This window comes from Polyodon spathula, chromosome 4 (genome assembly GCF_017654505.1).
Source record: "Polyodon spathula isolate WHYD16114869_AA chromosome 4, ASM1765450v1, whole genome shotgun sequence".
NCBI classification, from domain to species: domain Eukaryota; kingdom Metazoa; phylum Chordata; class Actinopteri; order Acipenseriformes; family Polyodontidae; genus Polyodon; species Polyodon spathula.
In genome coordinates this window covers 57832945-57847926 of record NC_054537.1, presented here as the reverse complement: position 1 = coordinate 57847926, position 14982 = coordinate 57832945, and the positions used below count along the sequence as shown (strand labels likewise).

General features: G+C 39.1%; 1 protein-coding gene across 2 annotated transcripts in view; it reads right to left on the bottom strand.

Annotated features, from left to right (window-relative positions):
- Nucleotides 1-2555: 2555 nt before the first annotated feature.
- LOC121314662 (SWI/SNF complex subunit SMARCC1-like) overlaps nt 2556-14982 on the bottom strand; it is a 42088-nt gene continuing 29661 nt past the window's right edge. For both annotated transcript variants that reach the window (XM_041248135.1, XM_041248136.1), the window contains exons 23-28: nt 14776-14908; nt 13796-13944; nt 12667-12801; nt 8863-9094; nt 4465-4596; nt 2556-4318 (exon numbers count right to left, since the gene is read on the bottom strand). In XM_041248135.1, the coding sequence (XP_041104069.1) occupies nt 4233-4318; nt 4465-4596; nt 8863-9094; nt 12667-12801; nt 13796-13944; nt 14776-14908 (867 nt within the window). In that variant the 3' untranslated portion in view covers nt 2556-4232. The remainder of the gene's footprint in view (nt 4319-4464; nt 4597-8862; nt 9095-12666; nt 12802-13795; nt 13945-14775; nt 14909-14982) is intronic.

Below are 14982 nucleotides of genomic sequence, written 5' to 3'. Positions count from 1 at the left end.
CGAGCCTTGTTTACACTCGTATTTCTCTCCTGGGGACGGGAGACTGTGTATAATTAACATGGATCTCGATCGTTTTGAACTCCTAGTGTGTAATTTAAACTATTGTGCAAGCTGTATTATTATTATTATTATTAAAGTACAAGTTATTTGGAGATTTCAGTTGTTCAATGTGATCAAGGTGGTGCTTAATGTGCCCATATTAAGAGTGATGAGACCACTTAAGAACACATACTTTTAATTGTGGATTTCATTAGTTTATTGGGAATTGATTATATTTGTGTGTAGAACTTTATACAGCAAGCATAGCACTTTGCTGATTAAAGAACTAACAACCAAGAGATCCCTGGATCCAATCCAAGCATTTACTCCGAAACTGGTTTAATCGCAAAGGTGTGTATTACATTAATGAATAACACAAGCAGCAATTCCCCAGCAGAGTTACCAAAATAAGCAGAAGCAAGAACCAGCACACTCACACGCTAAAAATGTGATATTTTCTGCGAGTGGGACATAGATTCTAAAAAAGAAAAGAATACAACATTGTGCTTGTTTTCAGGTTAGATGATCTGCAAGGGCATTGCTAGGGGCCAAAAATACTTTCCAAAGGAAAGACAAAGCACCCACACTGAAGAGATCATCAAAGAGGCTGATGATAATGGCAGTAATCAAGACAGGCTTGGCTGGTCTGGGTTCTCAACAGTCTTGTCTCTTCAGTCTCTTGATTACCACGTAGCGCCCTGGAAAACAAGCAGCTCCCTTGTGTGCAGCCTGGCGAGATCCAAGAGACGGCCTTCCTATTCAACAGGCCCAATTATCCCCTAATGAACTCCATTAGGGCAGCCAAGAGAACAACAGGAACAGAACGAGAGGAGAATGGAGACATGGTTACAGATTCAAGAGAAAGGGAGAGAAAACTACTCTTACTGAATTTAGGAACATGCAGATAATTTATTACCTGTGGTAGGTAATGTCCTCTTCCATGACTCAGTTTGCCAGTTATTTTAATAAAGCCATGCTCTGTGGGGGCATCAGCAGGATATTTCTCCTGTGATATAACCCTCTCGCCCTTTTCTAACTGCAAATAATGCTGAGCTCACTGAAAAATCCCTCTATGAAAGATTTAAAAACCCTGGATTAAACAGATTACACAAGGTCAAAATGCAGAGATTAGAATTATTGTTTATAAATAAGAGCCATGTGCCCAGGAAACCACCCATGTACCATTTTTTCCCAAGCTTTTGTTTAAAAACTTCAAAAACTAAAATAATGTATCTACTGATTTAACAAGGGTTTAGCCACTTTTCTGCAACTTGCACTGCTCCAAACATACGAATATTGAGAAGTGTTTATTAAACCTTATAAAACCCTCTATTAATATGAATGCTTAACAGGGGACAGGTTAGACATCAAGTAGATCATAATAGATCTCAACTGTCCACCCTCCTTACATCAGTGTACTGTGTAATTACCTCAGACAAATACAGGAGACAATGATAAATAACACTGTGTAACAAATTTTTTATTTATTTTTTTGTTCCTGGGTAGTAAGTGTTATTTCCTAATTGCTTATGCCTCAAAAGTATAGAAAATGGCTATTACTCCCCACAAACTTTGCTTTTGTGACCAGGACAGTGATATTTCAAAATATCACTATTTCCAATGGGAAAATGGGCAAATGGGTGTCTTTTCGTTCACATAAAGTCAGAAAAAAACAACATATGAATCCAAATTAACATGTATTATACTAAAGTAATACAAAAATGACTACAAAAGATTTAGAAGCGAGTAGTTTTTCGAGATTTACGATTATACTGTATTTAGCACAATTTAAGTAGTACCAAGTAGAATTTATATTTGCGGAATGTAATTAAAAATGTATGTTACATGTTTAAACTGTGACTGCGCCAACAAAAAAAATAGAATAAAAGTTTTCCTGCCTGACGTCACAATAGCCACTGTGACTGTCATTTACTGTCCCTGTTGTACCTTATTTGAGCAAAATATTAGGAAAACTATGTATTAAAACAGTATCTACGTTACAAGCGAATCCAATTCAACCATAGTGATTCTGCATTAAAATCCAAGTGGTGTGGAGGAACATGCCTCCTCAATACGCTGTAAACAGAACTCTGTTCTAACAGGATCCTTTATAAGTGGAGTGCACCTGTACTTAGTTATTTCGCCTTAATTGGAACTACTATAGGGGGGTATATGTGCAGGAATTAACTTGTCTTAATTTACCCCCCCCCCCCCCCCCCCCCCCCCCCCCCGTCCAAATTTAGGCTAGATGTTTTACCAACTTACATGTAATTTTAACAATTATTCATTTTTGATGTGTGCTCCACCTATAAACAACATTTTTTATATTGCTCACTCAATCCTCAACAAGACGGCCCTGAAAAAAACAGATGCAAAAACTATCCATCTTATAGACCCTTGTTTCTTATGATTGAGTTTAGTTACATAAAAGGTATTTTAATTCAACACGTTAAATAAGCAGATGCAGCATTGCTTAGTTTGTAAGATATGCCGAGAACATAAAGCAGAACTAAGGGTTTTCATACAAAACACAACTTTTATTTGACAGTGTCAAGGTCTCAGTACCAATTAAAAACATACAAACTGCATGAACACCAAAAGTGAGTCTACACAAAGTTATTTAAAAAATAAAACAAAAATACAAAATGTATTGAGCAACGCCGTTCAGTTCATTTCCCCTGTACCAACATACCCTGGAAGGCAAGGTGATATGCTGGCATCACAGCAGGAGACACACAGCTACCTGTTCACAGGAATTCAAAATGAATGAGAACATTCACACTAGCAAAGTCTGTGATACGAGACTATTCCAAGGAAAAGATCAAACAAAACAAAAATCAACACATATGGTTTGAATGCGTCAGAAGTTCTTTGCTAAGTCACCTTTCACAATGGGAAAAATCTCCCCTAAACCACCCCTGATCCATGCAGCAACTGTGATCTGTACTGAGAGCTGCATCAAATTGGATTAGTTAGAACCTTAAGTTTAACCTTTTTTTTTTTGGCCCAGACAGGAATACTGTATGGCCAGGGAGGTGGGATTCAAACCTGAACACACAATAAAGGCTTTGGCCGAACCCTACAACTTCATCCGCGCCATATCTCACTTATATTGACCAGCAGCAAACAAATGCATCTGACAATAAGCTATGCCCTAATGTAGTACTAAAAAAGAGAAAGTAGAAACAAATGTTTTGATGAGAAGTTTTGAAAAAGATCTAAAGTAGCTATTTTAAATTGAAGCACAAAGACATTTACAAAACACTTCTACTTGAAACATAAGCTTGATTTCACATAATTTTTTTTGGTTTTCCTGAACCTTTAATTGGTGGTAGTAAGGTGGGGGGGGGGGGGTTCTGTCTACACCAGTAAAGAGCTAGAGTACAAGGAAAACTTAACTGTTTGTGCACAAGCCTTCCCATCCCAAAAGGAGGGCTAGGGGAACTTTGATCATCTAGTCCCTTTCAGTAGAGATACTCATTTGATGTGGCTTCTCAAAATGTGGTAATCTATAAAGGTGCGATCCCTCCGTAGTGTGTGTGTGCGTGTGTGTGTGTGTGTGTGTGTGTGACAGATTCAATTAAACTGTAGACCTTGGAAATGATACAGCCCTTGGTCAAGAACAGCAGCAACAATATCTATTGCTAAACTGTTTAAAAAAAACAGCGGCCCCCCTCCTCCCCCATTATGTGTAAATTAAGCCAGCTCCTACTCATCGCTCTCTTTATATAAAACAAATACAGATCAAGGTTCACTGATTACAGACTGAGCCTTAAAAGCAGAATACATATTCTAAACAGACCCAGATATGTGGGGAGTAAGAGGTAGTTCTTCAAAGAGGAGAGTGTTCAAATACCCAGGCTCTCCCCTAGAACTGTGGGAGGTTATAAAGAGGAAATCCTGTTGATTTGGTCAATTACAAAAACACATGCCAATGTTAGAGCAGACAATAGCTAGGCAATCCCAATTATTAAATTTATGTGTCCTTAGAATTGATAGGACAAGATTAAGGATAAAACTCCACTCGTGTAACATATTTTATTTCCAATTGCCTTCCCTTTTGTTTTGGAAAGGACTATGGGCTGCTCTGGGAGGTTGCCTGCTACGAGATGTCTGTCCTGCAACAGTCTGAGCTGAAGTGAATGTATCAGGACTAGGGGGTGGGGGCGAGGGTTATTTGGTTGGTTCATATACTAGTTCTCAGCCACTCTGGTTGAGGCGGTCGGAGGACCTGCAGAGGTTGGGGCTAACCCTTCAGGCTGCACTGGTGGGGTGGGGTCTGAAAACCAAAAGACATAGAAGCCAAGTCAGTAGTGTGCAATAGGACCCATCATAGGTTACAATCGAAACATATTACATTTGAAAGGTTCAACTGGTCAGTGAATAGCTGCCCCTCCCCACCCTCATAAAACCAGCAATACTCACACATGCCATTCTGTGCTCCTGGGTGCCGGGGTCCCATCATCATGGGATTGCTGGGCTGCGCAGGGTGGGACGGTCCACCTGGAGCACTGGTCAATATTCTCCCTGCCATGGGCTGGCCTGGTCCCATAGGCCCTGCACACACACAGGAAATACATCAGGGATTAACTGCTTTTCACACCCACACCCCACATGAGGGTCCACAAAAGGGTCAATTATCAAATGGAGGATGCCAGTATGGAGACCATAGAACAACCTTGTTACTGTGATAGTAATTCATCATTGCTTCTCAAATAATGTGATTATATGAAACTTTCTGCCCACATGTAGATTATAGTATATAGTTATGTTTTTTGGGCATCACTGAAGTCATTACACTGTGAACCTATGCCGTGGTACAGAGATGTACAATACATGCAGCCTGGGGAACACACAGACGAACAAATGTGAAGCGAACTTCTTTCTTCACATTTCATTACATCACCCTCTGCAACTTCATGCGCCACTTGGTTAAAAATCAAATTCAAATTCAGAGACACCATCAGAAAACACTGATGGTTCTATAAAGTTTTGCACTTTACCAGTAACAAAGAACAAGGTATTAATAATGTAGCTGCTGGCCTCAAAGTGTTATTGTTAGGGATGTCACAGTATACCAGTTTTATGGTAAACCGCAATCATTTTTCTATAACATGATTACCGAGTTCACTCAGTTTAAGGCGATATGGGCACTTTTTTTTTACCGTTTGTCCATCGGTGAGCCACTGTGTTCATTAGAACTAACTAATGAACACAGACATCTCAAGTTCTGAAAACTGCCATGCATGAGACTATCCAAGTAGGCTATTAAATAAGTGACGTCATATTTAATATAAACCGCCCTACTAAACAATGATCACTAGCAAACGAGACTGTCAGTAAATCAAACACAAATAGTCAAATATCAGCAAGAACAAGGCACTGTAACTTTTCATCACTGCCTTCCTCTTAATTTACCAAACCAAAAGTAGTAAAAGTAGCTATTACACGGTGTGACAATTTTTTTTTTTTTTTTTGTTCCTGGGTAGTAAGTGTTATTTCCTAATTGCTTATGCCTCAAAAGTATAGAAAATGGCTATTATTCCCCACAAACTTTGCTTTTGTGACCAGGACAGGTAAATTTCAAAATACCACTATTTCCAATGAGAAAACAGGCAAATGTGTCTTTTCGTTCACATACAGTCAGAAGAAAACATATGAGTCCAAATTAACATGTATTTATACTAAAGTAATACAAAAATGACTACAAAAGATTTAGAAGCGAGTAGTTTAATCTCAAAAAACTACTCGCTTCTAAATCTTTTGTAGTCATTTTTGTATTACTTTAGTATAAATACATGTTAATTTGGACTCATATGTTGTTTTTTTCTGACTATGTGAACGAAAAGACACAAATTCGGCCCGTTTTCTCATTGGAAATAGTGGTATTTTGAAATTTACCTGTCCTGGTCACAAAAGCAAAGTTTGTGGGGAATAATAGCCATTTTCTATACTTTTGAGGCATAAGCAATTAGGAAATAACACTTACTACCCAGGAACAAAAATTGTGTTACATAGTGTTATCTATCGTATCGGTCAAGAGAAAAGCAGTAAGCAGACACCAATGCAGGGGTTCAAAAAAATCTGTTTACTACTACATAACTAAGTCTAAGATGCTACAGGCATTTGTATTTTTTATTTTAAACAGTATTGAAAATATGTTTCTGTCTCCTCAAGTCGATAGTGGTTTAGGGATTTTGGTTTTATGTATTCAAAAATGAATACAACTTTATTCCCATTTAAAAAAAAAAAAAAAGTCCCTTAGATGCCACGTATACCAACCTTAACTTTTCTTCTTTCCTTTGTGTTCGTTGCCGTTAACATGCAGTCCAAAAAACAAAAAAAATCTGCTGGTGCTGTCTGTCTTCTCACCATTAAGTTTTGCACTCTGCTGAGAGATCAGTCGGGAGGCACTGCATGTCTTAAAACAGTCGATTGGCTACTGGTAGGTTGCTTCAACTCAGAGGTTTTCAACTGTTTTTTGAAAATGTACCCCTTCTTTCGGGAAGTTTCAACTAAAGTACCCTTTACAATAAAAGGCAGAATAATCTAGTGAACACATTTCTGTTTTCTCCTTTTTATTTAATATGCAATTTTACACAACAGCTGGGAATTGCTGAGACAGATTCTTAACTTGGATGCAAAGAATTAAAAAGGTACTATATTTAGGAATCTTTCGCTTTCTATTGGGAAAAACGTGACAGATTGTGTTTTTTTTTTTTTTTTTTTTTTTTGAGCTGCTAAAACAAAGATTAAATATTTATTTATCATGGTTTAGAGAATATATAATACTGTAAAAAAAAAATTCAAGAGCCTTATTTTCTTAGTTTCATTTTTATTTGTGCATTTCTGAGTCATCCTGTGTACTCCCTATGACCCTTAAAAGTACCCCCAGGGGTACACATACCTCTGGTTGAAAACCCCTATCTTAACTAATAGGATGCCATCCAAACTGATAAAGATGCAGAGGGTATTCAGTTGCTATGGTCACATCCTTACGCCCTATCATTTCAGAGCCCAGTAAATGTTATTATTTTGGCGTTTCTCAACGGTAAATGTTGTATTTGTTTTAAAACTTTAAATTAAATTCAAAGGTATTTTTCTTGTTAAATGTCTTGACCCGAGTGTATTTCTTTAAATAGCCATTTAAAAACAGGATTACAAGAAAATGAAATTATACCGCGGTACGACGATAACCGTGGTACATTTGACGGTTACCATACCGTCAATTTGATACCGTGACATCCTTAGTTTTAGTACAATTGTTGAATGAGTTTGATCCAGTCCCAGATTTTCTGCATCTATTTAAAATCCATTCATGAGAAAAGTAAAGCTTCTTCCTTCACTCAATTTTATACATTACCGTGAAAAAGTATTTGCCCCATCTGATTTAATGCATTTTTCTATATTTTTGACACTGAATGTTATCAGCTCTTCAACCACAATGTAATATTAGATAACACAAAATTGATACTTACTTCATTTATTTAGTAAAGAAAGTTATACAACACCCAATGCCCCCCATGTGAAAAAGTAATCGCCACCTTTAGCAGCAATAACTGCAGCCAAACGCTTCCTGTAGTTATTGATCAGTCTCTCACAGCGCCGTGGAGGAATTTTGGCCTACTCCCTCATGCAGAACTGCTTCAACTCAGTGACTTTTGTGGGTTTGAGCATAAACTGCTCATTTCAGGTCAGGCCAGAACATCTCAAAGGGGTTTAGGTCTGGACTTTGACCACAACTTTAAATTTCTTCTTCTTGTTCTTGTTCCAGAACTCTTGAGGATCATCCAGGTGCTTTCTGGCAAACTTGAGATGAGCATTCATGTTCTTCTTAGTAAGCAGTGCTTTCCGCCTTGCAACTCTGCTATGAATCCCATTTTTGCCCACTGTCTTTTTGATGGTAGAGTTATGAACACTGACCTTAGCTGAGGCGACAGAGGCCTGCTGATCCCTGGATGTTGTTCTAGGGTTCTTTGTGACTTCCTGGACGATTTTACGCCTTGCTCTTTGGCAGGATGGCCACTCCTGGGAAGATTCAATACTTTCCCAAACTTTCTCCATTTGGACAATATGGCTCTGACGGTGGTTTGGTGGAGCCCCAGAGCCTTAGAAATGGCTTTGTAAACCTTTCCAGACTGATAAGCATCAACAAATTTTTTCCAGAGATTTTTCAGGAATTTTTTTTGATCGTGGCATAATATGCCTCTAGAACCTGTGTGCTGACAGCTTCACTCTGATGGTAAGCTCCAAAGTTAGTCAGATTTACATTGGGCAGAGCTGGCCCAAATCAGGCCAGATTGTTCACCATAGTATTCAATCAGCTGACTAATTATCCCTTGAACTGGGTTGAGTTAGCTAGGGGGGCAATAACTTTCACACCCGAAGATTGCATGTTTGATTACCTTGCACAGCCAACAAATGAAAGCACCACCAAACTTTGGTGTCATTTTTTCTGACTCCCTCTATATACTACTACAACCCACAAAAAGATCTGACCAAATTCAATAGGAAAAATTTGCAAAAATGCAGAAAATCAGGCAGGGGGCAAATACTTTTTCAGCATTGGGAAGATATGACAATTACCAAGACTGGGATAAAACTGGCTTTATGTTAAACAAAAAGGTTAATGGTTTTTAAAACAATAAATACATTTAAAAAATGTAGTGGTTTTGTGTCATTTGATTAAAAAAAAAAAAGCAGTATTTTATTCTGTACACAAAAGATTCAATAAACAAAATGTAGAAAGTAAATATAGACTGGTCCTGTGATTACATGCTGAACCTCTCATGTCCCCTCATGGGGCAGTGTGGGGCTTCTAACCTTGCTGTCCAGGGTGGTGGGGTCCTATCTGGTGATGCATCACAGGGAAGGAGGGGGGCTGCTGGTGCCCCATCATGCCTGGTAAAGCAGGGTGCTGCCCAGCTGGGTTCTGGGCGGCCGCTGCTGCCTGCTGCTGCTCCATCTGCTGGCGAGCTTTCATCTCTGCATACTTAAGCTGCTCCATGTGGAAGGCCTGTCTCTCTGTCAGCAACTGTTGCCTCTGCTGCTCCAGCTAAGGAGAAAAAGGAAGGAACACGGGTCAGGAGGTGGGCATGCTGACTATGCCCCTAGAATAAAACACTCCTGAGGAGAAAGAGACAGTGGTTAGAAATAAATCAGAGCAGAGAAAGAGTTAAAGCAACGGTACAGAATACATCTAGTCAAATACATATCATGTCAAAGATAACACTTGTTTTGATACCACATATATTTTGAGAAAACCATTCCCCTTAAAATACGTAGTTTCTAGATCTGGCCCCTGCTCTCCCTGACAAATGCAGATGCATTGCTGGGAGGATATCCGATGAGACAGCTTATGAATTATTCAGCCCTTTGACTGTCATTCCTGCCCGTCTGCTCCAGCACACAAGAGTTCATGCTCCCCTGCCCTTCTGTGCTCTTCACCCAAGTTCTGCAAGCACAGAAATCCTCTATGATCTTGGCTTTGAGCAATTGCACGGCATTGATTTCAAGTGCACTGCACCTACAAATCGCAGTGCTTGGTTAATGACAATAGTCTTTATTATAATCATTCAACACAGCAAGTTAAATTACATTTTAGTTACTGGCTAGGCAATGAAATGTCAGAGTATTAAAAATAGAGAGCCAAGTAGCAGGCATGATCAAGACTACTGTGAAAAATTATCTACAAAGTCTCATTTAGGTGGATTTTTATTTATTTTTTATTTTTTATTCCATTTTGTGTTTTTCAGACTGTTTAAACAGGATAGGATCACTACTGTTTTAATAAGTACAACTGGGCCCATTTCCTTAATTCTTGTCCTAATTGGCTGTGAAGTATTTCTCTACTGAACTGCCACACATGGTTTATGCGAGTAGTGGGTTCTCTGTTGGTCAGCTGCATTCCTTAAGGAGATTGATCTAGTCACAGCAGGAGACTTCTTAACTAGCACGCTTCCACCCCACACATACAGCAGGGATTATCTGTAAAAGTGTGTGTGGGTGGGTGGGTGCGTGCGTGGGGTCGGAATACAATTATAATAGGACTGCAGCTGCCTAAAATGCAGTCAAATCAATGTGGGGAGTAGTGGACGCAGACTCTACTGGAGGCCTTTGCAGTGCCCAAGAGAGAACAGCAACCGGTTTAAAAGCTAAATTCTAAAGACATGAACAGAGACACAGTTGGAGCAAGAGAGAAAACCTGTCCAAGGAGATTTTCAGATATGTCAAATCAAAGAGCAAACCAAAATTTAAAACAGTGGTACTGTACTATAAAGAATTATTATTTTTTTTTTTGCACACCTATACAGAACCACTTGTGTACTGATTAAGCAGGTCACCATGACTTGCATATACTGCAGTTTTACACCAATGAGAAAATAGTTTGTCATACTGCAAAAGTCTTTACTGGATCAAGCAATCAGTACCAGATTCTGAGATCCTGGCTGGATAACATATCAGTTAATTGAATAATGATCCAAATCTGTAATCGAAGTGCAAGTCCAGACACTGCTCCTACCTCCTTGCCACAAGTGCTTATCCTCAGTAGTTCTGCTGTCCTTACAGATTTAACTGCAACGTACATGGCTTTTCACATAAGCCCTGCATAGCCAAGTATCGCCTATAAGCCACCACTGCCCAGTAGACACCGAATCTTTTGTGTAACACCAAAAATTTGGCAGTGGCTAATTCCTTTATGCTCTTACCACTATCAACACAAAACAGGAGCCTGCCTGGAGCCAAAAGAAAGAAATAAAAATATATTCTCAACAGTTAATTCATAACTGAACTATGAATGCATTACTCAAAATGAGTACTTGAAGCGTCCCCTAAACTGCCGGGACTTGTCTCCTGTTGTATAGCAAAGGCCTAAATAAATGAAATAAATAAAAAAATAAATAAAACAGGAAGCTTCACAACAGTGATATAGCAGTGGAACTTCCAATGCACATGGTATCAGAAGATGTTAATATTGAACCTTATATCCACACCAGGGAAAAAGCTTGAGAAACTTCAACGTTATGCAAATATACCATGCTAAACCTACAATGGTCCAGTAGTATAGTGTTTCTGGCCTTCAATACATAAGCTAAAATGCTTCTGTTTTTAATAGAAGCTAAATCTGTTTTGTAAAGGGTTTCTGCAGTTGTATAAGGAGAGGTCATCCCATGTATTTTGGGCAAGCGAACTGTTAAGCAAGGCTTCTAAATTAAAATTGTAACAACTGTTTTTTTTTTTTTCTTTTTTCTTTTAAAACTTTAGAATTGTGCAATAGTGTTTGATGAAAAGGATGACACCACTACACAATAAGACGCCCTGAAATATTGACACTTTACTGGTTGATTTCTTACATAGATTTATAAAATGGAAAGTAAGCAAATCAGATTTGTTGGGGTTACTGAGAGCAAGCTGATAAATTAAATTACTATTCTGCTGCAGCTACCGCTGCATTATTATTTGAGACGACAAACATCAGGGGGAAGGGCAAGCCTCTATCTGCAGTTACTGATGCTCCACTTCATTTAAAATGTAATTCCAGTTCCACTCAAGCACACTAGCTGTCACACTGCATCAACTTTCCTTAGAGGCAGGGAGAGACAAAAGGAAAGTATGCTTGAAAAACATACAGCAATAAAAAAAAATGATAGAAACAGAGAGAGAAACCTGGGTGAGGAAGGAAGGGTGGGTGAAGGCAAAGTCATTTTTATCCACAGTACGACAGAGGAAGTAAGGTACACCAGTTCTATTTGTTAGATTCACTCTCCTTGCTTGCTGTTGGTCGGTTAGCTTGCTGTCCAGAGCCGTGTTCCTACATTACCTTTTTATTTTTGATTTTGCTCTTCTAGGTACACAGCAGTTTTCCTTTTCAAATTTTTAAAATACATGAGGAGGGATCAGCAGAGTCCCTGGCTGTCATGTGGAATCTAGCAGCAGGAGGGAGCCAGGCTCACAGAGGATTGAAAGATATGTAGCATTGTCTGCCCTGGGAGCTGCTGGGAGGCAGACAGACCAGCCAACTTGGATTACAAAACAGGGTGTAATGATTCTCTGCAATACAGTGGTTCAAGGGCCTTCAGGAAACACCAGTGCACATGAAATGTAAAGATGGCGAATTTCATTTAAAAAAAATGAATACAAATGTGTTGTTCAATAAGCCTGAAATTTAAAGTTATGAAATTCTTGGTATTAAAAATCTATTTTTAGGATAGATTTATTGTGGGAGGGGGACAGTGGTCAATAATCCTTAACTTTTATAAAGAAAAAGCTCTGCAAAATATCTAAAAAGATTAAATGTTGCTGCATGAACACAACGTAAACCAATGCGAGGCTGGAACTGATTACACATTCTGGAAATTAGGGTGAATATGCGACTAACGTGATTATTGCAGATGCTGCAAAATGATGCAGAGAGATATGACTGACGATGGCACTCTCAGAAGCTAGGGGACTCTTAAGATCAATTAACAGAATTTAAGTACCTTAGCAGGTGTGCTTATACAGTAAGAAGCACCTGATAAAGAAGAGATGTATGACCCCCGCTGCGATTAGATTTCAAGTAAGCTAGCTACTGCAGTACTTTGTTTACAAAGCAAAAAAAAAAACCCACCAACGCTAAGAACTCACCGCTTCCTTCTCACGGTCCATAATGGTCTCCAGCTCCTCAAAGTGTCTCAGCTTGATCTCCAGCTTCTTCATCTGGGTCTCGACCAACAGGGCCACAAGGGACTTGATCTTCCTCTCCTCCACTGCAGCCAGGTGCTGAACCATACAAAACACAAACAAGCACTTACTGACCCTTGCCAGACACCACCCTGGTGATGGTACCTAGCCACAGACAATAGTGCGGAGGAGCCACAAGGACTGGCCATCTGTGGTAAGAGAAGCATTGCGGTCAAGGCTGGCAAGAGGCAGGAATATCAAATATGAAGACAGAAGACTTCAGTTCAGTGCAGAGACAAACAAACACCACAAATCAAAAAACACTCAATCTTTGTTATGCTATGTCAAAGTAAAATGGCAAGCACCTTTTTTTTTCTTTTTAATATACTTCCTTTTAGGTATATATTTATATATGGATTTGTGTGTTTGCCCAATAGCAACAAGCTTCAAAAGCAAAACAACAATAATTTATGCTCATTATATGCTCATCAATACAGATTTTTTAATCATGGAAATTGTAGTCAAGGGCTACAGCAATACTATGTTTTTTGGACATAGCCACACACGCGTTGTGCTGCATTACACACACTATCATTCCTGTAATATTTTGTTGTATTACACATTCCTGTGGATAACGCACACTGTTTTAGAAACCCGGATATCGGTTCTTAACACTCCATTCCTATGCATACTTCAAAGCAAAATTGGTCATGTCATCCAAACACTATTATAGCTAATCTTTTAATATTAAAGAAACAACTTAAACTACTAAACTTTCTAAAAATACCAGTCCTTTAACAGGTCTGTCATGTGATCATTTTTATTTAAGCTTGCAAAATGTCACAAGTCATGTCTACACAGTTGTATCTTAATGTGAAACGCCACAAAAGGGTTGATTGATCAAAATGATTTATTTGACTAATCGCCTCGGAAACAAGATCCGCTGCTAGTAAATATATGTATATGAACACATCCCTTTACACTTCCAAAAAGAGATGTACTACCAATATGTTTGACGAAAACACATTTACGCTAAAGAACATGTATGTAAAAGAATATATTTTACTGGGCTTGATCCATGTGAATCACTAACCTTGGCTTTAGTTGCTGCGGAGGCCAGAGCTGCTGCTGCGGCAGTGGCAATGTTCCCCTCCCCCACCTCGGGCTCCACCTTCTTCCCAGACTCCCAATCACTGTCCCTACTGGTGTCCATGTTCTCCTTTTCCTCCTCCTGGTCTTTATCTGCAACACAGGATTAACAGCAAGGAACTGAAACCCATCCCTACATGATAGACCAGAGATCGAGCCTTTTAGCCTACAAGTCACGCTGTAAACTGGGAGTCAAAAGAGGATGTCTGAATGTCTCACTCAACTGCACAACACAACTGACTCCCAGGTCACCTACTCTTCTTACCAGGACATATTGGACCCCCCCCAACATTTGCTGTATTAAGAGGCTGGCAGCAGTCTTATTTGGAAGCACAGAGCAAGTGACTCTGCAGCTGATGCATAGCTCACGCACCCTAGTCTCTAAGTCGCCTTGGATAAAGGTGTCTGCTAAACAAACAAAAAATAATAATAATAATAATAATAATAATAATAATAATACAACCAATTAAAATATTATATTACAGCTTGTTACATTAGATGCTTTAAATCAAGCCTGTTACCCAAGAAATGCTCCAATACGGTTAGTTACATGCTTGATTACGTTTCTTTGAGCCTGTTTGTGAATATGAAGATACTACAGAATGCCAAGATTAATTTTTTTTAATGAATCCAGCGAGTCTGATGGAACATCATACTGTGTCTGTCTATTTAAGTGCACTGCACTCCTAATAAAGAGAGAAAATAAGCACATGCACATTCCTCTTAATGGAAACATTAAGAGATCACTTACACTAATGGTAGAGTTCACATCATTCAGTGATACAAGTATATGAACCAAAACTAATTTCAATATTGAAAAAGACCTAGTCTAAACATTTGTCACTGAAATGATCAAGTTTTATTGTATTTCTAAATTTCGTACTATAGTTCTGGCTGCTCATTGGAGCGCTGTGTTCTCGGTACCTGTCCTGCTCTCCTCTCCAGCCAGTGCTTCCTCCTCCTTCTCCGACTCTGTGGCCTCGCTCTTCACGCGCTCCTGTGGCTTCTCTGCAGGCTCGCTGGGCTTCTCTGCTGCTGCATCCTCCTTGTTCTCCATCTGAGCACCAGAGATACGAGACTATTGAAGAGCAGCACATCAATACAGGCCTGGCAGATTATCAGATTGGGAAA